Raw genomic sequence first — 26,220 nt, 5'->3', positions numbered from 1 at the left:
TCAAACGGGATGCTGTTTATCTAAATAAAAAATTGGTTACAAAAAATATATATACAGAAACGAAAAGTAAGGCAATTACTTTAGGCAAATTTGAAAATGAAATGAGACAGTGGTTAAACCCTAATTGTTAATAAACAGAAGAATTGAAGGTTTCACTGTAATAACACACTCACATTTATGAAAGTCATGCATATCATCATTAAAATATCTAGCAGGTCACACTCACAAGTTCATAAAAGTAATAATGAAAAACTTTACCCAAGCGATTGCGACTGAGATTGTTGCTCATGGCAGGACCAGCACAAGCAAAACTTTAATATCTTGTGGTTACGATTGCTGGCTCAGGCCTCAAATCTGCAAAAAGGAAAAGGTTACATGCTGTGCAAACTAACTGCCATGCATCAACAGGGGGCTTACATGTTAACTAAGCTAACATTTCACAAATTTGAAACAGGTTTAGACTCTTCTATTTAATGAACTCCCATACAATCATTATATTTGTACTCTTAGTAGTTAGTAGGTATGTTTTATAGTTACCTGCTAAACAGCATGGAGTGTGCATTGAGGTCTATAAGAGTGTAAGGATATCTATAAAGAGACGCGACCAAAGTTGACACGAACGACCAAGTATTAGTAATTATGTTTGTTGCTGTTTTTCGTGCAGTCACGGCCTAAGTTTCCATCGGTTTCCATAAAAGTGATAGTTCGCGTCCCTTTTTTTTAAAATCATGAACCGCCATGAACTCCGTCTCTTTTGTGAAACTTGAAAAAAGCGAAAGCAGACGTTACTAATCTTCTGCCACGTTTAAGGATTAAGGTATCGATAGAAATTCAAAATCGAACCCCCCTTCCCCCTAAATTCAAACCGCTCAAAAACGATCGAAACGGTTGAATCGCAAGCGCTCGATATCCGCTGAACGGATTGCGATTATTTTAGCATAACTAGTGTCAACAAGTTACACTGATCCCTCCCTACCACGATCAAGATAAAAGTAAAATAATTCTTTCCTCTTTCTGTTATGTAGTGAGTCTCTAGTTATACATTATTGGCGTTCTAGTATGCTCTGAAAAAGAGTACCATCGTTTCTTTCCAATAGGCTAACTCATCCTTGAGCAGTTGTTAATTTTTTGTTTTACTTTTTTTTTTTGTTGACCAGTGTTCCCGCCTAATAGATAATTCATAAAAATATAGTCTGTTTTCCCTCTCATAGATGTCAATTGAATTTTGAATCCCTTGTGTTACCCCTTCTCCCTTCTTTCTCTTTTTGCTTAAAGGGCTTTGGCCTTTGGGGCAAAACGTTTCTTAGTTACACAGTTACGTTGATACACTGTCTCAGAGAGTAGCTAAAAACACACTCGATTTTCATCGTTCATTTTGATTGTGTCTAAAGTGTACGTAGACTCTATACGTTACTGTTCTGTGTTGTGTGAAAACTAGACGAATCCAGTGAAAAATAATTTAGGAGAAGTGTCTCGTCAAGGTGTACATCAGTTGGATACTCATTACACCATCAAAACTGGGCCATCAAATAAGTCCACTTGGGCAGCATAGTTTTCCGGTGAAGATGACAACCTCAACCCGTCTCAAGGAAAACGAGGTATAAATAGCTATGTAGCTTTATTCCTAAAAGTTTTTAACATTTAGTTCCATATTTCTTTACCGCCAACGACAATAAGGGGGTTAGAAGGTTAGATGAAGGCCAAAGAATTTTTTTCTTAGAAATGTCGCATTCTTTACCACTACTAATGAAATTAATTAAAATTTTCAGCAGCGGAAAACAACGCAACGCCCGTCTACTGAAGTTCAATGTTGCCAGATGAAATTTCTGCATATACTAGCCTGCGCCGTAGCGTGCCTAGTCATATTAGAACTTTACATGGAGGTAAACAGTTAAAGCAAAACTGTGTTCTTGTTTCCATAAATAAAAATACATAGCATAAGGAAAATTAAATTGAAATTATGTAATTTTATTGTTATTATGGTGGAGTCTGAGTTAGGTAATCTAAAACAGAAAGTAGCGCAGTTAGATGCAGAGACTCGCGAGCAACAGGATCTTTTGCGGAAGTGTAACACTTGTTCGCGTATTCAACATCGCAATAGTATCACCGGACATGCTCCAGGGATCAGAAATAGCGTTGGAGATCACAAGACTTGCTTGGAGGCTCTCACAGCGGACCCTACATTGGAATCTGGAATGTTTTGGATCGATCCCGATGGTCAAGGAAGTGGAGACGGCCCCATTTACGTGTACTGCAATATGACCACAGGTAATTCAGCTTCAGCTGCATTAAGCAAACATTCATACGTTAATAAAATATCTCTTATACATCCAGGATCAACATCAGTGCTCCATGACAACGAGGATGCAATCGATATCGACCACTGTTTCGATCCTGGATGCTATTCCCGACCAATTAAGTACAACGCTACGCTAAGACAAATGACGGTGCTTAGTGAACTCTCAGAAGTGTGCCAACAATCCATTCAAGTATAAGTCACGAATCCTTTTCCAAGTGTTAAAAATAAATTGAATTAATAGTAGTACCTGGTGGGCTATTGTAGATCGACTGTTTCAATGCCGCTTTCGAATTTAACGGCATTCATTACGCTTGGTGGAACGACCGTAAAGGAGATCCACATTATTTTTGGTCTGGGAACAATCAAAATATAAGTGGCGATGGCCGATACCACACTTGCCAGTGTGGACTGGATGGAACTTGTAAAGACAAAAGTCTTTCATGCAACTGTGACAGCGATTTGGCCATCAAGTCATCAGATATTGGTACAATTATTTTGTTCATTCAGCTAACTTTTTTAAAACAAGGTTTAGTGAGTTTAAAGAGTGCTTAAGTCAGTTAAAGTTTTTCTTTTAATTCAGGAACTTTAACGGACAAAGACTTGTTACCCGTGACTAAATTGAATTTCGGACGGACTGTTGCCCCAGCATCGGTCAACCGTCACACGCTCGGTCGGTTCGAGTGTAGCGGAAAAGTTGTACTCAACGGGATGCCTTCCTCTTGTCAAGATCTTTGGCGGATCGGATATACCCTGAGCGGATTGTATTCCATCAAAGGATCGTCTTCCAACAAAGTTGAAACAGTTTACTGTGACTTCAGCAAGGAACCTGACAATCAAGGTACATAATTTAACGTTTTGCGTTCCCAATAGCCGAAAGAGATTTTCGTAATTCAAATATAACTTACAGATTTTTTTTTTGTCTAATTTAACTTGAAGGATTTCAAACGTGGGTTGGATACACCGATGTTAAATCAGAAAATGTTTACTTCAACGTTCAAAGAGAAACTAGATATAACAGTGGCAATGGCCGGCTACTACCATTCGAAAAAGAAATCAATAATGTAGGAAATGCATTCAACTTGAAATCAGGAGTCTTCACTGCTTCTCGCAATGGGACATACGTGTTCTACTTGTCAATCTTCGTAAATTATTACGGTTCCCCATTGCTTTCTCTTCGATTGAATGATGCAGCTATTGCCTCTTGTGAGAAGACTTCTTTCGGCGCTTCTGATTGGCATTGCAATATCCCATACACATTGAAATTAAAACCAGGAGATAGAGTTCATGTTTCTGTGAAGGAGGGGTCAATAGATAATGCCTACTTCACTGGATTTTTACTTTCAGAAGATATTTTCTCGTCTTAATTTCATTCATGATTATGCTGTATTTTAAATAACCAATGTTATTCAAATAATCCTCTTGGTCTTAAAAGAGATTCTGATAAAATCCCTTTAAATGCCATTGGTTGTGAGAGTATCTTGGAAAGTATCTATTCTTTTACATGTTTTTTTTATGGAAGCGAAAGATGTCGGTGCTCCCCCCCCCCCCCCCGCCCCTATCAAACATTTCCGTTTTATATTCATTAACTTGTACCTTAAGAAAATACGAATACAAAGATTGAGAGAGTTCAAGCGTCAAGACAACCAACAAATGACGATAAAAAACAAATTGTTAATCTTATAAACTTGCCGAAAGGTTATCTTTTCGTTCACTATTGAGTTTTGGGGTTTCCCTTTCTTTAAATTTTGGATGAAAAAGATGATGCGATGACCATGATGATTGCGCAAAATCTTCAGCGCGTTTTCTTTTTGTGTCATGGACATTGTTGGAAAAAAAAATCTTCTTGTTAGTAAAAAAACGGTTAATAGTAATCATCAATAAACCGATAAACGTCTTTTGTCCGTGCTTTTCCCACGCCTTCAGGATAATTTATACTCTAAGTTAGCTTGCGTGAAATGGCGCATAGGAGATTGGGAATTGGGAGATATATGAAGCGAATCCCTTTTTATATTACGTAACACTTTCAACAACATCTGAGCGGAACCATTTCACGTTAACACGTTTCGCGGTAAAAAATGTTTCCATTTTTTAAAGTTTGAATTTACTTGTTGTCTAAGCGATGGTATGGCCTTGGGTTGATCAAGTCTAAGGACAAAATTCAGTCATGGCTCCGTGAGCGTTGTTATAGGGATCTTGACAAATTAAACAAAATTGGGTTCCATTCTTACGTATCGCTTGCCACAAGGTAGATTCCGCCCCCTTTTTTGTGTGTCCTTCCTCTTATGTCATTCGAAAATCTATACCCGGCCCTCGCAGTAAAAACACAAAGGCTGTCTCAGTCAACCCAAACTAGACCATACAATAGTCATGGTTCGTGGGTAGTAGCCAAGCGGCGAAAATCAGAAAACGTTCGTGCGTTTCTAGTTGATGCATAAAAAAAACAAGTATTATAAATTTTTATCAGCAATAAAAAAGGAAGATCAATGGATCCGTAGCGATAAGACAGCCAGCAGGGTAAATAGTTTTCTGAGATATCTTATCAACACACGAGTGCAGAAGCTTTGAGTGAGAGTATAGTGTACGTACGTGTGTGCTCGGGTATCTCTCGCCAACAATAAAATTTAAAAAAAAAGAGAACTCGTGCATTTTCCAACATTTCTCCTCTAGAGATCTATTAGCCTACTTTCAAAATATGGTTCGACGACAGAGATCGTCCTTCGTCGCAGCTGGACTCGGACTGTTGTTCTTGGTCATTTTCACAATTGTCCCATCTGCCACAAAAGAAAATGAGCAAAGCCTTGGTCACTCGGAAAGTTTTCGTGAGTTCCAGGTATGAATATTCTTAATGAATTCGTTTACTTTTATCGTTATATCGATATGCCAACTTGTTAACAGGAACATTTCTGGGCCAAATTCAAACATTTCGAGAGGAAAATGGAATTGGAAGTTGTCAAACTGAAAACGAAGGTAGAACTATTGGAAACAAAAGTTGCAGAGCAGGCATTCTTATTGAAGGAGTGCAAGATGTCTTCTGATAAGAAATACGAAAACAAAATACCATTGGATTATAATAGAGAAAAAGTAGGCTATAGTCTACTGCCAGTCAGAAAGCAGTATCAAACACCCAAGACTTGTTTGGAAGCTCTTACAGCAGATCCTTCACTAGAATCGGGAATGTATTTTATTGATCCTGACGGCCATGGTATGGGAGACGAACCTATTTACGTCTATTGCAACATGACCACAGGTAAATTTAAAAAAAAAAGATAGCAGACGAAGTTTTATCTTCGTTTAAAAAAATATTTTGGTTAATCTAGGCTCATCGTCCGTATTACACGACAGCGAGGATGCAATTGATACTGGCCACTGTTTCGATCCTGGATGCTATTCCCGACAAATTAAGTACAACGCTACGCTCAGACAAATAACAATGCTAGCAGAAGTTTCCAACGAATGCCAGCAGTCAATCGAGGTAACATGCTAACTCCCCCAGCTCTGTTGCATTCACATTAATTTCAGCAAAATATTTGACTGGTAGTCTACTAAGGATAAATTTTTTCAGATATGATTATGCAATAGGAAGAGAAATTTTTAACATTCATTGTTAAGTGCTACAATTTAAGAATTTATCAATAATGGGTATGCTGTTACTAGGTCGATTGCTTCGATGCTGCATTTGAGTTTAATGGAATCGCTTACGCTTGGTGGAATGACCGAAATGGTGACCCGCGTTACTTCTGGTCTGGCAAGAATAACAACTTAACTAGCCATTATCATACCTGTCAGTGTGGTTTGGAAAAATCTTGCCTTGATAAAAGCCTTTCGTGCAACTGCGACAGCGATTTAGCCATGGAATTGTCTGACATAGGTATCTTGAAATCAGCCATTTTGCCAGGCGAAAGTTGTTCACCTGTTCATATTTCTTTCCTAAAGGAGTCATCACAGAAAAGGACTTGCTTCCACTGACAAAGTTGAATTTCGGACGGACGATCGCACCGACCTCAGTTAAACAGCACAAACTTGGTCGAATGGAGTGCAACGGAAAAGTTGTGCTCGACGGAATGCCAGCATCGTGCGAAGATCTTTGGCGGATCGGCTATACCCTAAGCGGATTGTATTCCATCAGAGGATCGACTAACAAAGTTGAAACGGTTTACTGCGATTTCAATAAACTACCTGGCGATGACGGTAAAAATAAAATTACAATACGCCTACACGGGCGATAGAATTTTGACCAATTAATTATTTTAAAAACTTCTCAGGTCTCCAGACGTGGATCGGTTATATTGACCTTAAATCGGAACCCGTGTACTTTAACGTTGAAAGGAATACAACCTACAGCACTTTCAACGAGGCAATGCCGTTCGATTGGGAAACACTCAACGGCGGAAATGCGTTTAACTTGTCGTCGGGAATTTTCACTGCACCTCGCAGCGGAACTTACTTCTTCGCCTTTTCAAGCTTTTCCGCAAACTCATATGATAATTTTTATTTTTATCTGAAAGTGAATAGTGTCCCAAAAGCGGACTGTGTGACTCAAGCAGGAAGGGTTTATAACTGTCATATCTTATACACTGTAAGGTTACTTCCCGGAGATGAAATTCAGGTGTCTCTTCAACAAGGATCAACGAATAGCGCTCATTTTATCGGCGTGTTGCTCGAAGAAGACATTTTTCAATCTTAATGTATGATGCACATTGTTTTTCAATTTTTGTGATGAAACACTCGCTGTCATTCACCAACTGTTAAGCGAACTCTAAGAAAATCGGTTTTAAAAAACCGAACAGTTCTGTAATCTGTGTTAACAATACAAACAAGTTCAAACTAAACAGGTGAACCGACCCAGTTAAATCAAGTGGCCTATAGCGTGAAATTTGACGAAGCAAAAAAAGAAAAAATTTCTAGTCTCGTAAATAAATAAATGCACGTTGCACTTTCGAATTATTTCCAGCGAGTTTATTTTAAATCAATAAATAAGATATCCCACAAAAATAAAGGCCCACTTCAAACTTGGCCTCAATATGCCAATAAAATGACGAACCTATTTTCTGTCGCCGGCAACAAAATTTTTTTTTACGATTTCAGCATTTCCTTTTCCCAAGAGGTTTTACGCGCGTTTTTATTTCGTTTTCCATCGCCCCTCATGTAACACTAAATACCCTGGCTCCTACCATTTGAAAGGTACCGGCACTTTCCTTTTGTAATCGTTAACAACTCTTTACTGGTTTCGCAACGCAGACCCTATGAGTTAGTTGTTGTTTCCCTTTTTTGCGATAAGCAATATTTCAGGTGCACTGGCATATGGCGAATGAGACAAGATTTTCTTATGCGATCTTGAAAATGGCCTTATTTTAAGCCCGCGAAGGGAGACGGACGAGAGAGTCGCCCGTGTAGCATCAAGGAATTTTCAACAATAGAGAATTATGAGACCACAAGAGAAAGAAAGTTTGCTCTGCTCGGCTTTTGCTGCAGCAGGACCTAAATTTGTTTATGCCGGCCTTGCATTAGCAGATTCACTGGTATGAATAGTGAGGTTATTGGTGGTAGTTTTCATTTTCTTTCACCTTCACTGGAGCACTCGACAGCTTAAAAGGCGAGCGCTTGGACGTTTCTTATCAGCGTTGATCGAGCAACGACAAAAGAAGCATCGGCTTGTTCTAGGTAAGGAAGTTTGCAAAGGAAACAACAACACATCTTGAAAATTTAAATTTTCCCCTTAAAGTTCCCTCAGTTAAAAATTGCGAAAGATTAAAAAAGTTTTGCTCTTTTTTTATAAGTTTCGCCCAATTCTAATTTTCTTTAAAGTTCCCCTTAAAACTATCGCACACTATTGGCAAACGAATTTAAATCAACAATTGAAAAAAAAATCAAATTGAATTAATAATAGTGGAGTCAATAATTGTTGACAAATCGTTAGTACCTGCATAAGTCGCCTATACTACTGTTTTGTAATACGAAAAATCCTTTTTTATTACAGAACTTGTTGTTTGAAAAACCCATCGAAATCCCCCAATCGAAAGGACTATTCCCACTCGTCAACCATGAAGGCAGTAGTAAGTTATAACCATGCTCAATACAGACGATTGGAAACTTACCGATATCCTGTTGTGTCTTGTAGACTGTTTTAATGACGTGCCTCGTTGCCGCGGCGGTGGCTGCTCCACAATACCACTACAAGCGACCGCAATCTAATCAAGCGGCTCCCTCCGTTTCGGCCGATCAATGGGCCGCTATGAATCCGCTTAATTCACAGAACGGCGACCTGGAAGAAATTAAAAACCAATGGGAACGCTTTCTTGAGTAATGACACTTCGATCGATAGACGAATTGACTGGTACACACACGATAATTGTTCAATGATTTAGATACCTTCCATGGTTGAGAGGAGCTGTTGGGCCGGCTGGACCTGCTGGAGAAACCAAGTACGTTGCCGGGCCTCCTGGTGCTCCTGGACCACAAGGTTATGCTGGTCCTAAAGGAGACAAGGGAGATGCAGGTGCACAGGGCGCCACTGGCGAGGCCGGACCTCAAGGAAATCCTGGCGCTGATGGAGCCCAAGGACCTCAAGGATTGAAAGGCGAATCTGGCGCAGATGGAGCTCCCGGGGCAAATGGATCTCCAGGTGAAACCGGAGCCAAGGGAGATGCTGGATTGAATGGCGCAGATGGAGCTCCAGGAGCTCCAGGAGCCCCAGGCAAAGATGGATACAACGGAGCCCCAGGACCTGTTGGACCAAAAGGAGACACTGGTGCACCTGGAATCACTCTGCCATCGAAAATCCCTGGCCCTCCTGGTGCTCCTGGTTATCCTGGTAAAGATGGAGCACCTGGCGCTCCTGGACCACAAGGATTAGTCGGCCCCGTTGGACCTGCTGGACTTCAAGGCCCCGCTGGCAAGGACGGTGCTCCGGGTAATCCAGGCGTTGCTGGACCTAAGGGAGATGCTGGTAAACCTGGTTACAACGGAGCTCCTGGAAAAGACGGACTTCCAGGTGCCCCAAGCACGCAACCTGGCCCTGCTGGACCTCAAGGACTGGCTGGATCACCAGGCAATGACGGCGCTCCGGGTAAAGATGGAGCTGTTGGTCCAGTTGGTGCTCCAGGCAAAGATGGACTTGACGGCGCTCCCGGTGCTCAAGGTTTGTAGTTTTAGAAATTAAGAAAGAAAGAAACATTAACAAAATTGCTGTTTTAGGTCCTCAAGGTGAACAAGGCAAACCTGGTAAGGATGGTTATCCTGGCGCTGCTGGTGCCCCTGGCGAAACTGGACCTCAAGGAATCCAAGGACTCCAAGGTGAACAAGGCCTTGCTGGAACCCCTGGCAGCCCTGGACCACAAGGATTAGTTGGCCCCGTCGGCCCAGCTGGAGCCGAAGGTAAAGTGGGTCCTGCCGGAGAACCTGGAACTCCTGGTCTTGAAGGGCCAATTGGATCAATCGGCCCAGCTGGAGCCGAAGGGAAACCCGGCCAACCCGGAGCTACTGGCCCAGTTGGCCCAGCTGGCCCTCCCGGCGCCCCGGCAACGAAAGCTCCTTACCCCACTCCCGCCTACACAACCGCCTCACCCAGCGCACCCTACTACAGAGAAGCTCCAAAGGACACTTGGTTCAGTTGGTAAAATTTGTTCCAATTTGAATATTTCGGCTGAAAACTCTAGCACCAACCCTATTTAATGATGCAAAATAGCTACTTTCGCTAAGAATCTTTCGATAAAGTAATAACACACCGATGTATTGAAAATCTCTGCACTTTTCTCTGTGTACATTGCAAAAAAGGATTCGCACGAAATGTGGAAATAAACAGTATTTAATCTTATCCTGCAAGTGTGTGTTTGGGGCGAAAGCTTTAATAAGTGTGGGATATAATAATGATCAAAAATTAAGCTCTCAAAGTTAGTTGTCTAAATTTTTTTATTACGATTAAACAACTTAATTCAATAATTGTTACAACTAAAACCAACGGCGATTCAAACTTCCACGCTAATAATATTTTCTACTAAAAAATAATCAGAACTTGTGTATCAGATAACGAATGGGAGTCCGAGAAAATGGGCAAGATTTGAAATTTTGACGATGACAATTTAAGTGTCAATTTCATTAAAATTAAGAACAGTAAATTTTAAATAAACTAAAAACACGAAGGAAGCTATACTAAGACAAATTCATGAAAACTAAAAAGAGGTACCCGGCACAAATAGTTGCACAAGTGGGGAAGAAACTGAAAACTTCTTAGAGTAGACGTAAATAATATCAAAAAATAATTTCGTACCAATGTTGTAAACCGTTGAGAAACTACTCCGATTGTGCGGTTTGGATTCGCGTCAAAACAACACTACAGTCACGACAATGACCTACTTTAAAATTAACAAATTTAATATGTAGAAAAAACCAAAATGGAATATTTCTTTTTACTGGGGGTCATTGCGGAAGCACTAAAAGTGGCTCGGGCGGTAGCACGAGTTTTAGGGCTTTGCTTTGTATTGCTGTAAGTTGCTCTAGTCTTTGCTCGAGAAATCACTCGTGGGTTGGAACTCAAAGTCGGCGAGGTAACGGCAACATCAAGACCACCAGACTTTGCCCGAGATTTTGCACAGGATGCGGAACCCAAAGGAGTAGCAGTAGTGACATTTGGAGCAGCCGATTTGAATTCAGAAGTCGCGTCAATTCGTCTGAGAACAACACTGCAATCGCGACATTGACCTAGTTAAAAATTGAGAATGAAAGGTAGAGTAAAAACAACAAAAATGATTAACAGTTTTTACTGGCAATTGCGGTAGCCAAAGCGGCTGTTCGAACGGCAGCACGGGTTTTAAGCTGTGTAGCAAGTGGTTTAGCATTCAGACAACCAACAGTTTCGGATTCAGTAATCTGAGAAGCTGCGCGAACGACAGAACCCGATCCGGCATTGGTTGAAACTATACCGGCACCAGATTTGGTGAGAGAAACCAGGCGAGGGACAACAGCAGATGAGATGCGCGTCAGGTTAGAAGTGGTAGATTTGGCCCGAGATGTCGCACAAGCTGCGGATTTCAAAGGAAGAGTGACACTCGGAGCAGAAGATTTTAATCCAAAGGTCGTGTCAATTCTTGTGAGAACTACACTACAGTCGCGGCACTGACCTAGTTTGAAAATGAGGATTCAAGATTAAGTAAAAAATAACAAAACAAGTACTATTTTAATCTTTTATACTAAGGGCATGGGCATTGGCAGGAGTAGCTAAAGCTCGAACAGCAGCACGGGATTTAGCTTGGCTAACAAGTGAACTAGAGCTGTGAGCTGCACCAGGCTTTGCTCGAAAAGTCGCGAGCGTGTTGGAACTCGAATGAGGGGTGATAACAGTAACATCTGGAGCAACAGATGTTGTCCGAGAATTCGCCAATACAGTATCAGCCCGAGTTGGGTTCGAGGTTTTCAAACGGGAAGGACCAACCAACCGCTAGATTTAAGAGTTAAATAAAGAAAAAATAATAGATTAGATTTACAGCGTTAACAGTGCATCCCTTATCGTTGACAACTTCTCGGCATGGTGGGTTTCCGACTCGCTGATTTCCTATCAAAATCCCTTTGAAAAGATTATTTTTACGGTCTTCTAAACGCTCTTCGGCATTCATCAATTGAGGAAAGTTTGTAATGGCATATTTTTTTATCTTTCTCCAATACTTGGTCTATAACATAAGATATTGATTAAGTGAAAGCTTATTAATGAAAATTTAAAAGAAATAACTTGTTCGATCTTGGCTGTTGTCTTAGTGATCATAAGACTCGTCGCAGATTGGCGAACTGCAGAGGACTTCATAGCCGTCATGTTAGCAGAAGAACTACGACGTAAACCCGGGGCGATATTGGAAGCAGTACCCATAATAGGGAAATGCTAAAAGAAAATAAATATCCAGAAGAAGGCATCGCCATGTTAAATTATCAATTCGACCAAGATCATTAATTCTATTTTCGTTTCCATAAATTGTTGGGTATTTAAGACTCGATTTATTTATTTTTTTTTTAATTTTCTTGTGATCATCTTAGTTTTTATCAATCTCTATTGTAAGGTTAAGAAACACAAGCAGTAGGTACTGTAAAACATGCCCATGAAAAGACAAATAAAACGTGTCAATCTTAGCATTATCTGTACCTGCTGTGGCATCAAATTTGGTGAAGAAGTAAACAAGGAGATGAAGAACACTAGCAATATGACTTGTTTGATAAGCACAGGACGACCATTTACAGCTATTTTTCTTTTGCTTTCTGTCAATAGCAGGAGTCTTTACTGATTTTGTGAAGCATTTCCTGAAGGAAATGAGTCAAGATGTTATGATTGCTGCAATATGGCTTGTTGCTTGGCTAGCCCCGTCTGGATTGTTATATAGCTTCAGCAAATAAGTCACAAAACACCTGTACACAGACAAATAATCTGGATTGGCTATGTATGTTGCTTAATAATTATTCGTCAAACTTACTCATGACTAATAGTTTCCAGCTGTATAGGTAAGATACCAATGATTCTTTACTCAGACCAAACTTGGATTGCAAAACTTGTCATAAACAAGGACTCTGTAACACATTCACAATTTATGTCCATCTTTAAATACTTTCTTCATCAGCAACTATACACAAATTCAAGATCATTGTCGATGGCAAACGAAGTAACGAACTAACGAAACGAAGAACGAAGATCTGTTTTAGCAGACTACAACACCAACATCACGAAGGCAGAGCTATTTGGCGGAGGGATACATGTCGCCTGCAGCAGACTGCACGGAGGCGCCACCGCGCGTCAATTTGAAAAATCCGGCTACGCCGGATCTATGCAGACGCACCTACGTCAATACAAAAGGGTGTTACTAAAACGCGAAGCGAAACGGCGGAACGCGAAACTCCTAAAACGCGAAACAGTGGTGCGAAACGGTCCCAAAAATTTTCGGGACCGTTTCGCAGTTTAGGCGCTAGAGGTCTTACTAAAATGCGAAACCGTAGACGCGAAACAGTCGACGTCAGTAGCTCAGTGCATTGTTAAAAGCATGGTTAAAAGTTAACTACTTACTAACCTAACTAACTACCGAACTGGCTGTTGATATGTATGTTGGCAGTTGAGTTTAAATGTGTGTACACGGAACGCTCTGTCTCGGTTTGTCTCATTGACAAAAGCAGCAGCAAAAAATAAAAAAAGCAGAAAAGTTGAAATTATTCGAGAGAGAAAAAGAAAAACAAGTTCGTTTCAAAGAGACTAAGTAGTCACGAAGACGTCGTTATCGTTCGTTTTTTTTGGCTTCTTCTTCTTTTTTACTCTTTTTTTCTCGTCGACTGATGTTAAAAAAAAAGAAAAAGTATTAATATGATACTAAAATGTCTACACGGTTGGTACTATTATACACATCATCCCACAGCTTCAAACCAAAAATATAATATTTCAACAGGTGTGGGTTAATGATGATGAGCACCGGTCTCGTCATATCACGACCCCCACTTCTTTTATAATTTAGCGTTATAGACGACAAAATAAATCTATTCCGATCAATTCTGATTGCGAGTCAAACACATAAAAATGTCGTCCTTGGGAATATGATTTCTTTTTCTATCAAATTAAAAAAGAAAATAATAAAATAGAAGATTTATTTTTTGGGGTTATTTTGTTTAAGAGCCTTTTTTTTCTAAACGCTCCGGAGCATTCGAATAAAAGAGCATCCATCAGCAATGGCGAGACGTTGTGCAAGAGCTACTTCGGTTTGGCCACGCTCCAAGTGCTTCGACCGGCTTCGACAAAAGACGACGGGAAATACACAGCCATATGGCCAGGGTGAGAAAGCGCAAAGCGGCATACATGCATTCATTGCCTTACTCATTATCAAAATCAATTAACGGCGAATTATCTTGTGTAGAATTGATGCCCAAATAGCTATACCGGCCAGTTTAATTTCAGAAACTATAACCTATTTATGTCTGAGTCTGTAATTATTGACTTTGTACGAATATATGTATGAATAAACCAACAGAACTTGTTACCAAGCCCATCTTTGTTATTCAATTACTCTTTGAATCTGTTCAAACTACAATAAACGGTGGAATTCAAGATGTTCATATTATTTATTTAAATTAAATAATAGTATCATTTTTAAATTTCAAAAGTAAAATATTTCGCAAGTAGTTTCGCAATTTAGGATGCCCTTGGGCGTTCAGAAATTTAAAAACAGGATATTTTTTATATTTCAAAAATCAAAGGTTTCGCAAATGGTTTCGCACTTTAGGATGCCCTTAGGCCATTGGACCCGCGAAACGGTCCCCAATTTTTGGGACCGTTTCGCACCACTGTTTCGCGTTTTAGGAGTTTCGCGTTCCGCCGTTTCGCTTCGCGTTTTAGTAACACCCAATACAAAATCCAAATTTCAAATCACAATACAAATCTAAGTTTGGACACAGACTAAGACCTTCTTAGTCTGTGGTTTGGATTGTAAACTTGTTCTTTACCTGCTTGAAATATGTTACGTGCCCTCGACTCTTGATTGAGTAGTGAGTTTTAATAACGTTTTCTGTAAATCTCCAGAGGAAAATGAATCGCATATTCGGTCGCAGAAAGCCTCAACAGTCTGCTCCTAACATGTCTGACATGATATCCAAGGTTTTCCCTTCCTGGATATAAGACAAAAGAAACTTGTTTATATAACTTGTTATATCTTCTTTACACAGGTCGACGAAAGAGGAGACAATATTGAGAAAAAAATCAGCAAATTGGATGTTGAGTTGAAAAAATACAAAGATCAAATGGCCAAATTGCGGGATGGTCCAGCTAAAAATGCAGTGAAGCAAAAAGCTCTTCGAGTGCTCAAGCAAAAAACAATGTAAAAATAAGAAATTACTTTAGAATAACTATGGGTAAAAATTTAATAAGAATGCTCTGCCCAGGTACGAAAAACAAGCTGGTAATTTGCGTCAACAGTCATATGACATGGTCATGGAACAGGCTAAGTATGTCACACAAATGTTTAAAGATACACAATCTACGGTGAAAGCCATGCAAATTCAAGTAGAGGTTAGACTTATTATCTACTTTCGTAGTATTGAGCAGAACATAAAATTTTTTGTTTTTATTCCAAAAAAAGGATATCCAAGACGATATGGCTGATATGCTTGAACTGATGAAGTCCAAGAAACCCTTGGTAGAAGGTATGGAACCCCTGACATTGATGAAGATGAACTGCTGGAAGCTGAACTGGAAGCTCTGCGGAAATGGGCGATGAATCCTTGTGATGAAACGCTAGGCGATGAAATGCTTGGAGATGAAGATTCATCTTATCTTGATTATGCGATCAAAGCTCCGTCAGCGCCAGACAGGGAACCAGGAGCTGAAAGCCTTAACGTGGTATGCCAATTTTTGTATTTCTTCACTGTATTATTGATATTGAACTGTTTTTGATGTTTGTGTTTTGTTTGTTTGTTTAAGGATGGCGTTGCTGTGGATGAATTAATTGAATTTGGATTACCAAAGATTCCTGCCTCTATATCCAGATCAGTCAGGAATCTATCCATCTTCAAGAACAAGTCAGTTCATAAACGGAAATCTAATTCTACAACGGAAAAGGTCAAATTAGACTGAAGCTCATATTCATCGGTAAATTCATTCTATCGAATATTCACTCACTTGAGTTATTCGTATCACAATCTTGGTCTTCCGCTTGTCTCCTTATCTTTTTCAACAATGTAATTGAACTCAGAAATTTCGCGACATTTGTTTAGTTAACAGATATACCTCATTTTCTGTTGTGTTCTTGCTACGCCTAACGTTACTTTGAACGTTCTAAAGACGGGTTTTTGTAAAATTCTTCATGAAAGTGTAAAATTTTTACAATAAATATTGGTTTATATATTGATGTAGACTGTGTATTGTACATTATTAATGAAGAGCGGACATGCAAGACATACAAGGTCATATGAAATATGAAAACATCTTAGGGGTCATTACACAATTGGACGAGCAAGGAATCAGACACGGATCATTTTAGTGTTAAGCGAAGATGATGACCGTTGAGTGCACATCTCGATGTGAATTTAATCGATTCCAACTCTTGTCATTATTATTCCTGTCAAATAAACAGTATCGTCACCTTGAGAATGGGAATCCCCTGCATCTAAATTACCGTACCGTTCAGGATATCTAGAGGAAACGGGAAATTGCAAACCTTATTGTAAAAAAGAAATTTAACGATTATTGTCTCATGTAGTGCTTAAATTTAATTCAATCCAGCCGTTTCAGGCATCGAATCTATAAGCCTATCTAGCCAAAAAATTATAGACTGGTAAAAGTTAAATGCAACATAATCTATAAAACTACAGTGCTCGCTGGGCGAGAAACATTTCGAATCTCGTTGGAAGCAAATCACTGTATTGACAAAGCAGTCGGAGGAGAAAACATTTGGGAAGATGTAGTTGGTGAAAGCTGAAAGCGAATTCTGTGGATCGAAAGTAACAAATCTAAAAAGCGTGCGAAGAGTCTAGATGCTAATTGAACCGTCTCTCTATTTTCAATCAGAATGAGATTAAGGACGCGAAATGGCCGGAAGCCAAATATTTCCTGCGTGCTTGATTTGATTACGCTGCATCAAGCGCTGAAAGAGATCAAATCTTCAGCTCATCAGCTAGCAGCGATGTTGATACTGCTTTCCACTCAGTAATTAAACTGGGACACCACTGTGATTCTGGGAAAACAATTCAGCAGTAATGCGTGACTAAAAATAAACAAAACAAAACGAATAAGCACAAGTCTAATAAACTAAGCGTTGTTATAATTTTTAAAATATTTGATAAAAACCGTTGTTTTACTTTACGAAGTGTTTTGTTGGCTAAGACTTTATGCTAAAGGCTATAATTTACATTTGCTACTAAGATTTACGAAGCATATTAGAAACTGTAACAAATTCGATTTTTTATGTAAAAAACGATAGTAATAATTATATATTATGTATATGTATAATTATGTAATAAACGATCTATCAATTAATATTTTGATGTGCTCACCAGTTATTATAATAATAGCGTAATTTGATAACAAAAAATTAAAACTAAATTTCTCCTTCATCATTATGTTTTTTTCTCTCAGCTTTCTCAACCAGATTTCTATCTCGATTGATGCTTCAATCTTCATCATTGTAAGCTTCCTCAGATAGATGGAAGGCATCAAGTGTGGCCCACGGACTAATTACGTAACCTATTTATTTTTTGTGCCAAGCTATCGATTCGCACGGTATATCGAATACTAGAATGTAATATGTCATCGGGTCCATCCTCCGAGACCGCAAATATGGTTTCGTCAACACAAGCGTAGTAAATTAGAAACATCTTTCATGTCTACAAACAACGTATGGATCGATGTGCGCATAGCAGACCCGAATAAATCAAATGTGCATGCAGAACATGTATAACCATACATCTCGTTGGCTATATGAATAGAATACGAACAATTATAAATTCCGTGACAATTAACCGCAGAAAAATCTGATTCCCACCATAGATACCCATACGCAAGCCGCAGGCGGCTATGGCAACCGCGATAAAAAAAAAATGGGGAAGTGAAAAATAAACAAGGGAATATACGTAACCAAATTTTGTTTTTACCTTATCCTTTCTCCAGCGTAGAAAACGCTAATGAGGTGAAGTGAAAAGAGAAAGCTTGTGTTGTCAAAATATCCATCTCTAGAAGACGCCAACCTCGTTTTCCCATCTCACATTTCCTAGGTAAAAATGAGTTTAGAAAATTGTAATTCATGGCGATCGCCTTCTCACCAGCTAAAACGTAATAAATATTTCAGCTCTCAGTTTGAGTCAAACATGTTTACACTAATGCGGATGAGTTTGCGTGCGACACGGTTTTTATGTGAAATCCCTTAGGTGTATTTGTAAACAAATTTACTTTTATTAAACTGGTTTGAACGGGTTTGACCAAACAGAATCAAATGTTTATAGGATATACTAGCAAATCAAAGGATGGAACTCGTCATAATAACTTACCGCGAGTGAATCTTTGGCTGCACTTTCATTTATAACGTGTTTGACGATCCCCGGAGATGCGATGATCCCAATTAGAATGAGATTAGGGACACTCGGGTGCCGGAAGCCAGCATCTCGCCTGAACCAGGTCCCGTCGCGAAGATCAAACTCTTATTTTATCTCTTCTTCATAATCGGCCGACAATCTCTCAACGTGAGTCAGTGTCCAACTGCGGGTAGTTCGTGGCACAACATCTCTGGTATCCTTTCCTCCATAACCTAACTGTAAATAGTATCCAGATTAAACTCTTCCAACACATTTTAAATCTTGACTCAACTCTTTTAATTCGCTAGATCGACAGCATGTCACAGTTCCGTTTCACTAGAACATCGCATTCGTCATAAGATTCCGCACAGAATCCATTTTCCATCCGAACTCGTCTGATCTGTGTCTATAATGAAGGTATGTATCGTTCATGTAACGGCAGCTGTTTGATGATTTTTAATGGAAACTATGCCAGCACTAAATTATTCGAAATTATTTCAGTTCCAGGTAATTGCACTTTTGTTGGTAACGTGTTTCCCTCTTCATATGGCGAATACGCGACCAGGAATCGAAAAAAAATTAATTACCAAGGAAGTTTTGGCTTCTTTGAACCCTTACTACGGTTTGGATCCGCGCTCTTATTCCGCCGCGGAGAGAGCTCACATTCAAAGATTTCAAGAGCAATTTGAACTCCTCCTGGATTATCTTCCGCTTCTCAACGGCTCCTGTGCATGTCCACCTGGGCCTCCAGGACCTCCAGGCCCACCCGGCCCGCCTAGCGTTGTGCGGATTCGAAGAGGTATTGTAAACGATACAGTTTGGCATGGCGTTGGTTTGAATAAAATTTTTGTTTCGTACCTTTTGTGCAATGAAGAAGCGATGAACGGCCATCGGATATATACTCCCACATACCGTGGAGGTGGAGGAGGGGGAGGAGGCTATCGAGGAGGAGGAGGAGGAGGATACGGAGGTGGCGGAGGGTATAAAGCAAGTGGCGGAAGTTATAAGGGAGGTGGGGGCGGAGGTGGTAGCGGCTCGCCTGGGCCGCCGGGTCCTCCCGGCCCACCAGGCCCGCCCGGTAAGAATGGAAAAGACGGAGACGACGGAGAAAAAGGTGAAAAAGGATCGCCCGGACCGAAAGGTCCTTCCGGCGACAAAGGAGACTCGGGAAAAGATGGATCTCCCGGACCGGAAGGTCCTCCAGGCGAAAAAGGTGATTCAGGAAGTGATGGATCTCCTGGATCCGATGGAGAACCCGGTGAAAACGGCAAAGATGGATCACCTGGAGAACCAGGGTCGATGGGCCCGAAAGGAGATCCTGGATTCCCTGGTAAAATAAAACTTTTTAACGTTTTTAATTTGTTCCTTTCGGTAACCGATACCCCTACGCTTAGACTCGTGTTCTAATTAGGCAATTTTGAATAGGATTTCCAGGTAAAGTGGGAGCTCCAGGATTGGATGGAAAAAATGGAGATGATGGCGATGATGGCACTCCCGGACAGCCTGGGCCCAAGGGCGATAGTGGATCAGATGGTAGGTGCATTTACATCTTTACAATTAGAAAACAAATTTGGTTGCTTAACCCAATTGTTATTACTCACAAAAGGAAGCCCCGGAGAGATGGGACCTCCAGGGCCGGAAGGGCCAGAAGGACCTCCAGGAAAAGATGGACCGAAAGGTCCAACAGGCGAAACTGGATCTCCAGGAAAAGATGGAACTCCTGGGAGAAACGGTCCTCCAGGCGAAAAGGGTGATAATCAAAAAGAAATTTGAATTTATGATTACTTAAGGCTTTTAAAAGTCGACGCCTGGATGAATTTAACATATATGTCTGATGTTTTATTCTGTAAAAACAATACCCAATCAGGCGAAACTGGCGAACCGGGAGCTGTTGGGTTAAGTGGACTTCCTGGTGAACCTGGAAAAGCTGGACCGACCGGGCCGACTGGACCAGAAGGGCCTACTGGAAATACCGGAGAACAGGGTGAGTACATGAAATTACTATAAGACAAATTGATCAGCAAATAGAAATAATAATAATATTTTTGGTTTATTAAAAAGGACCTTCCGGAAAAGAAGGTCCCGAAGGCCCTGAAGGACCTACTGGACCTACTGGTAATTAAAATAAAAGCTGTTTTGATTAATACTGAAGCTAAATTAATGTTGCTAATCTCATTAGGACCTTCCGGGCCTCCCGGAAAAGATGGGAAAGATGGTCATCCGGGACCGGTTGGTGCTACAGGCTCACCAGGAGGTCCTGGTCAAACCGGATCGCAAGGTAAAGCTGGTCCACCTGGCTTTACTGGACCACAGGGGCATCCTGGACAAATGGGACATACAGGCCCGATAGGACCTCCTGGACCTCAAGGAAAAGCCGGCACACCGGGCACACCTGGAGAAAAAGGTCCAGAAGGAAAGGCCGGTCCCAAAGGTCCACCTGGTAAACCTGGGAACGACGGATCATCCGGTGAGAAAGGATCGCCCGGAGAACCTGGCCAACAAGGACCGGAGGGAAAACCTGGAACTTCGTCGGAAGCTACAAGCAGCAGCAGCAGCAGTTCTAGTAGTTCTTCCAGCAGTTCCAGTAGTGGCACAGACGAAGGAAAGGGTAAACCAACAGTTTACGCCAGAGCCGCATCGCCATCCAGACCGACGTATACTCCTCCAAAGAGCGGCAACAGCAAATCTACTACTCCGGCGCCAGTACAGACGTACAACGCCAAACCGCCGTCACTTTCCTCATCCCAACAAAACAATAAATCACAACCAAAAGCAACGAAAGCAGCGAAAGCCTCAAGTTCTCCCGTCAAATCGAGCGGGACTCTCAGCGGGACTTCATTCTCTACAAGCTTTCAACTCCCCTCCACATTTCCTGATTTCTGGAAATAGAAAACATATTAATGAGTAATTCATTTCGTTGTTTAATAAATGGAATAGCGTGTAACGAGTCAAAGACAATACAAATTTCTAATAAATGCACGCAGGATTCTTTCTTGATTATATTCGCTAAATGTCATCGAATACAATACGCCGCCTACGTTCAGAAACGTTCACAAAAGTTTTTGGCAATGCGGAACTGAAGATAATACACAATGTCGTGACCCACAAAACTACGAAGCCGATCGACACAGAAAAACGAAGCGGCATTGATAACCACGAAGCTGATGGATGGGACTGTAAGTGGAGGACTCATTATTTCTAAATTACATTGAATTCTTCCCATTTTTATTTTCGCACCGCATGTGCAACAGGCTCTATGGACGTGCTAAAGGAATGAAAGTGGAATAACTCGTCCGTTCATGGATGAAGTGGCCCAAGTTGTCTTTATAGTTTCCCTGCTGCTTTTTTGGTTACATTTTCCGACCATAGTTTATTTTACTGCATAAACATAACACTATCCATGGTGGAAAAAATAAACTAACTTTCTCGTACGTGTATTTCTGGGTTTTTTTAAAACATTAGCTTCTTATCTCTGTGACAGTGCGATTTCCCGAATATCTGTGAATTTTTTTATGATGTCTCAGGTCTCGAAAAAATGATAGTTTTACATAATGTTTTTATATTATTTGGTTTTCACGGAGCTTTTTCTTTATTTACAGTTCAGCCATAATCTTGCATAATTATACCAGCGTTTCTATTGCAATTCACTTCTTTTACACTCGTCTGCTTGGCAAAGCTGCTAATAAAGAAAAATATTGTATACTATTTCCGGAGACATTTGAACAGAACGACTGCCACTTTTGCACGTAAAGTTCCTTTTTTTTTGTGTCTTTTCACGGCGGGGTTTTGACGGAAAAAATAAATAACCTAAATTATTTTCTTTATAATTCGGCCATGGTGGGCCTCGGCCTGCAAGAAAGAAAGCTAATTTCTGTCTTCCTCCAGAGCTAGCTTTTAGCACCACTAAACTAAATAATTCATTCATACACAAGTTTAGAAAATTAAGCAAACGTACCTGCCAAAATAGTAGAATGTCTGTTGTAAGATGCACAAACTTTTTCCTTGTAGGTTTTATCGTTTTATCTATAATTTCTAGTATTTTCTAACAGTCTCAAAAATTTAACAAAAGTGTGTGTCGTTCGTTAAATTGTAGTCTGCAATCTGGGTCTGGCACTTTGGCCCGTCTTGCATTTGTCAAATTGCGAAAATGAGTCAAAAATTGATTCAATCGAATTTTTTTTGTTTTTTAAATATATTTAATAAAGATGATTGGGTAAAGTAAAGTAAAGTAAATCGAATAAAACCGAATAATATGATAACACTAGATTGACAACGGTAATTGATGCTTCAAGATAAATACTTAAAAGTTACTCGGTCTATAAAGATTTCCTTGAAACGCCTTTTTCAAATGAGAAAACACAAAAAATCATTTAATTACACTGATCTTTATAACTTTCTAGGCATTTTTTTTTGTGTGATTCGAATTTCTAAACTCTTTTCACGAGTTTTCGTCAGCATCAAACTTTCATTTTTCTGTTTTCTTGTTTTAGTAATCGGGAAATACCCCAATATAGCGCACACATGCTGCTGCACAGCAGCCAGGAGAACATACTTTTTCTCCCCCAAAATTTTCATGAAATGGTGCGGTTCGGAGTTTCTTCGGTTATTTGGTACATTGCCTACGTAATTACGTATAGACATCTGCACGAGCCAATTAATACGCAGCTTAATAATAGACCCATTACACAACATGCGAGTCTATATACGTATAGAATGCTACATTTTTTGTACTCTTGCTATTCAAACAGAACGTCCAAGAATGTGGTGTTGATACATCCGCGCAGGTGATTTCCTTCAAACTTTCACAAAAATTCGCCACTTCTAAATCAATTTCATGTACAACTTTAATATCGCATAATACCTCAGCCTAAATATATTGTTGTTTGGATTTCTGTGTGCAAGCATCAAGACGTAAGAAATACCTGCACGTGTGTGGTATTCCGGAATGGCTGGCCGATTTCCTGCTCCAGAATGAAGATAAAAGGTATAACGCAAGGTGTGTTGTTGGCTCTTTCTCTTTTTTTTTGTTTCACTCGCCCCCAAAGGAGAGGTTTCCCTTTTACGTCAAATATTTCTGTATGTTATATATATATGAAGAGAGATTTCCGTTATCCATCTGGCCCGAAGAAACGGCCCGACAATCAGACGTATTGTATTATAGTGGGCAGACTACTGACCGCACTTGTGTGTATATAGGCTACTTCATTGGATACACAGTAGAAGTTCTCATTGCGATCTCTAAAAAAATATGGATCCCTCCCATCTTTTCTAACCTGTTTCGTCCGACTTTAGTGGTACGCTCGCACATGGTATTTAAGACTGCCATTTCTCATCCAAAAGCCAGTGTTCAATCGACAACAGTTGAAGAAAGAGCTACTTCAGAAACAGGTAAGCATTTGCCACCACAAGTTTCTCCAGGATTTCTAGTTCTTCAACCAATAAGCAAAGGGCGCACTATAGTTTGTGTCAGTTTTATTTGCCGTTTAGCGGTGACCAGCCAAAAGTGCATAGACCATCTACCGAGCAACCAAAATTCTTAAACGTACATTTTGTTTTACGTTTTTTACAGTTTAATCAATAAGTTAGTCCTAATAATAAATTGCTGATACGACTAATTTGATTTTGTTTTCCCACAGTCATTCAAACAGAGTTATAGCTAACAAACAAGTGGCTAACTAAAAACAACAGCCATGAGAGTTTTGGTAAGTTAAAAAACCTAAATGATTGGAATTTCATAGCAAAGATGAATTAATTATTTTCTTTTTTTAATTTCAATCATCAAGGCATTTGTTTCACTCATGGTGGTAACCGTTTTGGCGGCACCTCAATACGGGCAAGTGCCGCAAGCAGGTCGCCAAAATGTTCCAATTACCAGGGAACAGTGGGGCTCACTCAATCCGTACGGTTCCGGAGCTCCTTACGAGATTCAGAAGCAATGGGAGAGCTTTTTCGAATATCTTCCTTGGCTGAAGGGACCTCCTGGACCACCAGGACCACCTGGACAAGCTGATTACGGAAGCAATTCCTATGCTCAGCCTCAAGTGATTCCAGGACCTCCTGGTCCTCCTGGACCTCCAGGACCTGCTGGATACAAGGGAGATGCTGGGTCTCCAGGATCTCCTGGCTATTCTGGAGGACCTGGGCCACAAGGACCACCTGGAAAACCCGGCGCACCCGGTTACCCCGGACCAAAAGGATCACCAGGCTACAACGGCGCACCAGGTGCTCCTGGTAAACCAGGCTACAATGGAGAGAAGGGAACACCTGGCTACAATGGCTCACCCGGTCTACCTGGAGGACCTGGACTACCAGGCAAAGACGGATACAATGGAGCTCCGGGACTTGCAGGACTTAAAGGCGAAACCGGCCCACCTGGATACACTATCCCATCCAAGATCCCAGGCCCACCTGGTCCACCTGGCTACCCCGGTAAAGACGGAAAATCAGGATACAATGGCGGTCCCGGCCCTGTTGGTCCCGTTGGACCTGTTGGACCTCAAGGGCCTCCCGGCAAACCTGGCACCAATGGATATCCTGGCGGACCGGGACCTAAAGGAGACGCTGGAACTCCTGGCTATAGCGGAGCACCTGGCAAGGATGGATATCCTGGTGCCCCAAGCAAAATTCCTGGACCTCCAGGACCACTTGGACCTTCTGGTCCTCCTGGCTACAACGGCGCTCCTGGCAAAGATGGTCTCCCTGGCGGTCCTGGATACCCAGGCAAAGACGGACTCCCCGGCGCTCCTGGATATTCTGGTATATAGTTTGATGCTCATAATATTGCTAATTCCACTTCCGTTTTCTTCCGGCATCAAAATTTTTATTATTTATAATTTAGGCCCACCAGGACTTCCGGGTAAACCAGGCAAGGATGGCTATCCTGGCCCAACTGGAACTCCTGGCTACTCTGGCGGCCCAGGACCCGTTGGCCCACAAGGTAAACCCGGTGCTCCTGGATACCCTGGCGGTCCAGGACCAATCGGCCCGATCGGTCCTCTAGGCCCTGTCGGACCTCAAGGCAAACCAGGTACTCCAGGTTACCCTGGTGGTCCCGGACCAGTAGGACCTCTTGGACCAGTCGGTCCCGTGGGACCTCAAGGAAAGCCAGGATCTCCAGGTTACCCCGGCCCTGCTGGACCTGCAGGACCTGCCGGCTATCCCGGACAGTCTTACGAAGAACCGGCTTATCAGCAGCCAGCTTACAAGTCATCATCCGCTTACTCTCAAGCGGCGTCCCAGTCTAGTTATTCGGAGCCCCAATCATCTAGTTTCGCGAAATTCCTTTTTTAAAAAACTAAATGTCGACGTTTAGTTGAGATCAATGTGACAATGGCAAGCAATTCTTTTTCTCTCCCCTACCCGAAATACTTTTAGAGTTTACATTACATATTATATAGAGCTACACATGAAGGTTTGATAAATTTGTGCAAGTTGTAAATAAACCATGTTTCAATCATCAAGCAAAATTCTTTTAGAACAAAAAGTTGGAATATTAGTTTATTTTGTCTTTCGGTTTTTCTCTTCGATAATTTAATATTGCCAAGCATAACAATCCTTACTTTTTTTTTCTCATTGCTCTCTAGTCTAGACTCTAGACTATTTATTGTTGAAATGATAGAGTCTTGCGAAATTTAGTGATACGCCGTGTATACCATAATCAGGTATAGCAAACCGCAAACCGCAAACCGAACAAACCCTAAAGCAATGCTATATCCACTTTATATCAATACAGATAAAAACCAAGCATCGTTGTGTAAATTCAATCTACATTGAAAGTCACAAATATTGTGACTTGGATCAAATTCGTTAATAAGATAAAGACATTTCTCAAATTATATAGTAGCGGAGACATATTACAACATCTCGTCAAAGTTGTCTACACTCTTCTTTTTGCATCAAGTATAGAT

At 40.8% G+C, this 26,220-nt stretch overlaps 6 protein-coding genes, 2 long non-coding RNA genes and 1 pseudogene across 16 annotated transcripts; 6 read left to right on the top strand and 3 right to left on the bottom strand.

Annotated features, from left to right (window-relative positions):
- Window positions 1–1,273: 1,273 nt before the first annotated feature.
- LOC124314099 (neurexin-4-like) lies at window positions 1,274–3,705 on the top strand. Of its 4 annotated transcripts, none has more exons than XM_046779135.1 (7): window positions 1,274–1,598; window positions 1,773–1,883; window positions 1,989–2,268; window positions 2,335–2,489; window positions 2,564–2,783; window positions 2,880–3,137; window positions 3,236–3,705. In XM_046779135.1, the coding sequence occupies exons 1-7, from the start codon at window positions 1,566–1,568 to the stop codon at window positions 3,661–3,663; spliced, it is 1,485 nt and encodes a 494-aa protein (XP_046635091.1). In that variant the 5' UTR covers window positions 1,274–1,565; the 3' UTR covers window positions 3,664–3,705. The 4 variants fall into 4 exon arrangements, with proteins under 4 accessions (XP_046635091.1, XP_046635090.1, XP_046635089.1 ...); XM_046779134.1 differs by having other exon boundaries at window positions 1,770–1,883; XM_046779133.1 differs by having other exon boundaries at window positions 1,761–1,883; window positions 1,995–2,268.
- Window positions 3,706–4,635: 930 nt separating this feature from the next.
- LOC124314087 lies at window positions 4,636–7,123 on the top strand. Its single transcript, XM_046779110.1, has 6 exons — window positions 4,636–5,129; window positions 5,195–5,546; window positions 5,617–5,771; window positions 5,954–6,167; window positions 6,233–6,487; window positions 6,562–7,123. The coding sequence occupies exons 1-6, from the start codon at window positions 4,992–4,994 to the stop codon at window positions 6,981–6,983; spliced, it is 1,536 nt and encodes a 511-aa protein (XP_046635066.1). The 5' UTR covers window positions 4,636–4,991; the 3' UTR covers window positions 6,984–7,123.
- A 688-nt stretch (window positions 7,124–7,811) lies between these two features.
- On the top strand, window positions 7,812–10,112 carry LOC124314112 (collagen alpha-1(I) chain-like). Its single transcript, XM_046779157.1, has 5 exons — window positions 7,812–7,960; window positions 8,277–8,352; window positions 8,418–8,599; window positions 8,665–9,437; window positions 9,494–10,112. The coding sequence occupies exons 2-5, from the start codon at window positions 8,341–8,343 to the stop codon at window positions 9,913–9,915; spliced, it is 1,389 nt and encodes a 462-aa protein (XP_046635113.1). The 5' UTR covers window positions 7,812–7,960; window positions 8,277–8,340; the 3' UTR covers window positions 9,916–10,112.
- On the bottom strand, window positions 10,013–12,998 carry LOC124314132. 2 transcript variants are annotated; one of them, XM_046779189.1, is made up of 8 exons: window positions 12,751–12,998; window positions 12,426–12,685; window positions 12,021–12,167; window positions 11,812–11,961; window positions 11,486–11,732; window positions 11,059–11,415; window positions 10,709–10,996; window positions 10,013–10,650 (listed from the first exon to the last, which is right to left on the bottom strand). In XM_046779189.1, exons 2-8 carry the CDS (start codon window positions 12,435–12,437, stop codon window positions 10,589–10,591), a joined length of 1,263 nt encoding a protein of 420 aa, XP_046635145.1. In that variant the 5' UTR covers window positions 12,438–12,685; window positions 12,751–12,998; the 3' UTR covers window positions 10,013–10,588. The 2 variants fall into 2 exon arrangements, with proteins under 2 accessions (XP_046635145.1, XP_046635146.1); XM_046779190.1 differs by having other exon boundaries at window positions 10,013–10,647.
- A 1,663-nt stretch (window positions 12,999–14,661) lies between these two features.
- LOC124314229 lies at window positions 14,662–16,155 on the top strand (annotated as a pseudogene).
- A 4-nt stretch (window positions 16,156–16,159) lies between these two features.
- Window positions 16,160–19,268, bottom strand: LOC124314313. 2 transcript variants are annotated; one of them, XR_006911113.1, is made up of 6 exons: window positions 19,172–19,268; window positions 18,901–19,088; window positions 18,290–18,790; window positions 17,897–18,012; window positions 16,428–17,010; window positions 16,160–16,365 (listed from the first exon to the last, which is right to left on the bottom strand). It is a non-coding gene; the product is annotated as an uncharacterized LOC124314313 (long non-coding RNA). The 2 variants fall into 2 exon arrangements; XR_006911112.1 differs by lacking the exon at window positions 16,160–16,365 and having other exon boundaries at window positions 16,646–17,010; window positions 18,290–18,550; window positions 18,606–18,790.
- On the top strand, window positions 18,520–21,300 carry LOC124314043 (collagen alpha-1(I) chain-like). Of its 4 annotated transcripts, XM_046779031.1 has the most exons (9): window positions 18,520–18,552; window positions 18,622–18,730; window positions 18,815–19,112; window positions 19,188–19,643; window positions 19,739–19,846; window positions 19,920–20,063; window positions 20,181–20,297; window positions 20,375–20,428; window positions 20,493–21,300. In XM_046779031.1, the coding sequence occupies exons 2-9, from the start codon at window positions 18,725–18,727 to the stop codon at window positions 21,200–21,202; spliced, it is 1,893 nt and encodes a 630-aa protein (XP_046634987.1). In that variant the 5' UTR covers window positions 18,520–18,552; window positions 18,622–18,724; the 3' UTR covers window positions 21,203–21,300. The 4 variants fall into 4 exon arrangements, with proteins under 4 accessions (XP_046634987.1, XP_046634988.1, XP_046634986.1 ...); XM_046779032.1 differs by lacking the exon at window positions 18,520–18,552 and having other exon boundaries at window positions 18,640–18,730; window positions 18,821–19,112; XM_046779030.1 differs by lacking the exons at window positions 18,520–18,552; window positions 18,622–18,730 and having other exon boundaries at window positions 18,767–19,112; window positions 19,191–19,643.
- LOC124314341 lies at window positions 19,652–22,409 on the bottom strand. The gene is made up of 3 exons (XR_006911164.1): window positions 22,269–22,409; window positions 19,915–20,276; window positions 19,652–19,816 (listed from the first exon to the last, which is right to left on the bottom strand). It is a non-coding gene; the product is annotated as an uncharacterized LOC124314341 (long non-coding RNA).
- Window positions 22,410–23,600: 1,191 nt separating this feature from the next.
- LOC124314105 (collagen alpha-1(III) chain-like) lies at window positions 23,601–25,715 on the top strand. Its single transcript, XM_046779145.1, has 4 exons — window positions 23,601–23,701; window positions 23,950–24,015; window positions 24,097–25,069; window positions 25,152–25,715. Exons 2-4 carry the CDS (start codon window positions 24,004–24,006, stop codon window positions 25,601–25,603), a joined length of 1,437 nt encoding a protein of 478 aa, XP_046635101.1. The 5' UTR covers window positions 23,601–23,701; window positions 23,950–24,003; the 3' UTR covers window positions 25,604–25,715.
- Window positions 25,716–26,220: the final 505 nt, after the last annotated feature.

This window comes from Daphnia pulicaria, chromosome 10, assembly GCF_021234035.1.
Source record: "Daphnia pulicaria isolate SC F1-1A chromosome 10, SC_F0-13Bv2, whole genome shotgun sequence".
In the NCBI taxonomy this organism is placed as follows: Eukaryota; Metazoa; Arthropoda; class Branchiopoda; order Diplostraca; family Daphniidae; genus Daphnia; species Daphnia pulicaria.
The sequence above is the reverse complement of the archived record's forward strand: the minus strand, read 5'-3'. Positions and strand labels throughout refer to the sequence as shown.

Coding starts and splice junctions, on each gene's coding strand:
- LOC124314112 (XM_046779157.1), top strand. Junction 8,600..8,664: donor CAATGGGAACGCTTTCTTGA/GTAATGACACTT, acceptor TCAATGATTTAG/ATACCTTCCATGGTTGAGAG. Junction 9,438..9,493: donor CGGCGCTCCCGGTGCTCAAG/GTTTGTAGTTTT, acceptor TTGCTGTTTTAG/GTCCTCAAGGTGAACAAGGC.
- LOC124314087 (XM_046779110.1), top strand. CDS start 4,992: ATGGTTCGACGACAGAGATCGTCCTTCGTCGCAGCTGGACTCGGACTG. Junction 6,168..6,232: donor CATGGAATTGTCTGACATAG/GTATCTTGAAAT, acceptor TCTTTCCTAAAG/GAGTCATCACAGAAAAGGAC. Junction 6,488..6,561: donor TAAACTACCTGGCGATGACG/GTAAAAATAAAA, acceptor AAAACTTCTCAG/GTCTCCAGACGTGGATCGGT.
- LOC124314043 (XM_046779029.1), top strand. CDS start 18,773: ATGGAAACTATGCCAGCACTAAATTATTCGAAATTATTTCAGTTCCAG. Junction 19,644..19,738: donor AGGAGATCCTGGATTCCCTG/GTAAAATAAAAC, acceptor AATTTTGAATAG/GATTTCCAGGTAAAGTGGGA. Junction 20,298..20,374: donor TGGAAATACCGGAGAACAGG/GTGAGTACATGA, acceptor TTTATTAAAAAG/GACCTTCCGGAAAAGAAGGT.
- LOC124314105 (XM_046779145.1), top strand. Junction 25,070..25,151: donor CGGCGCTCCTGGATATTCTG/GTATATAGTTTG, acceptor TTTATAATTTAG/GCCCACCAGGACTTCCGGGT.
- LOC124314132 (XM_046779189.1), bottom strand. Junction 10,997..11,058: donor TTTGGCTACCGCAATTGCCA/GTAAAAACTGTT, acceptor ATTTTTAACTAG/GTCAATGTCGCGATTGCAGT. Junction 10,651..10,708: donor TGCTTCCGCAATGACCCCCA/GTAAAAAGAAAT, acceptor TTAATTTTAAAG/TAGGTCATTGTCGTGACTGT.
- LOC124314099 (XM_046779132.1), top strand. CDS start 1,566: ATGACAACCTCAACCCGTCTCAAGGAAAACGAG. Junction 1,884..1,988: donor TATTAGAACTTTACATGGAG/GTAAACAGTTAA, acceptor ATTATGGTGGAG/TCTGAGTTAGGTAATCTAAA. Junction 3,138..3,235: donor CAAGGAACCTGACAATCAAG/GTACATAATTTA, acceptor TTTAACTTGAAG/GATTTCAAACGTGGGTTGGA.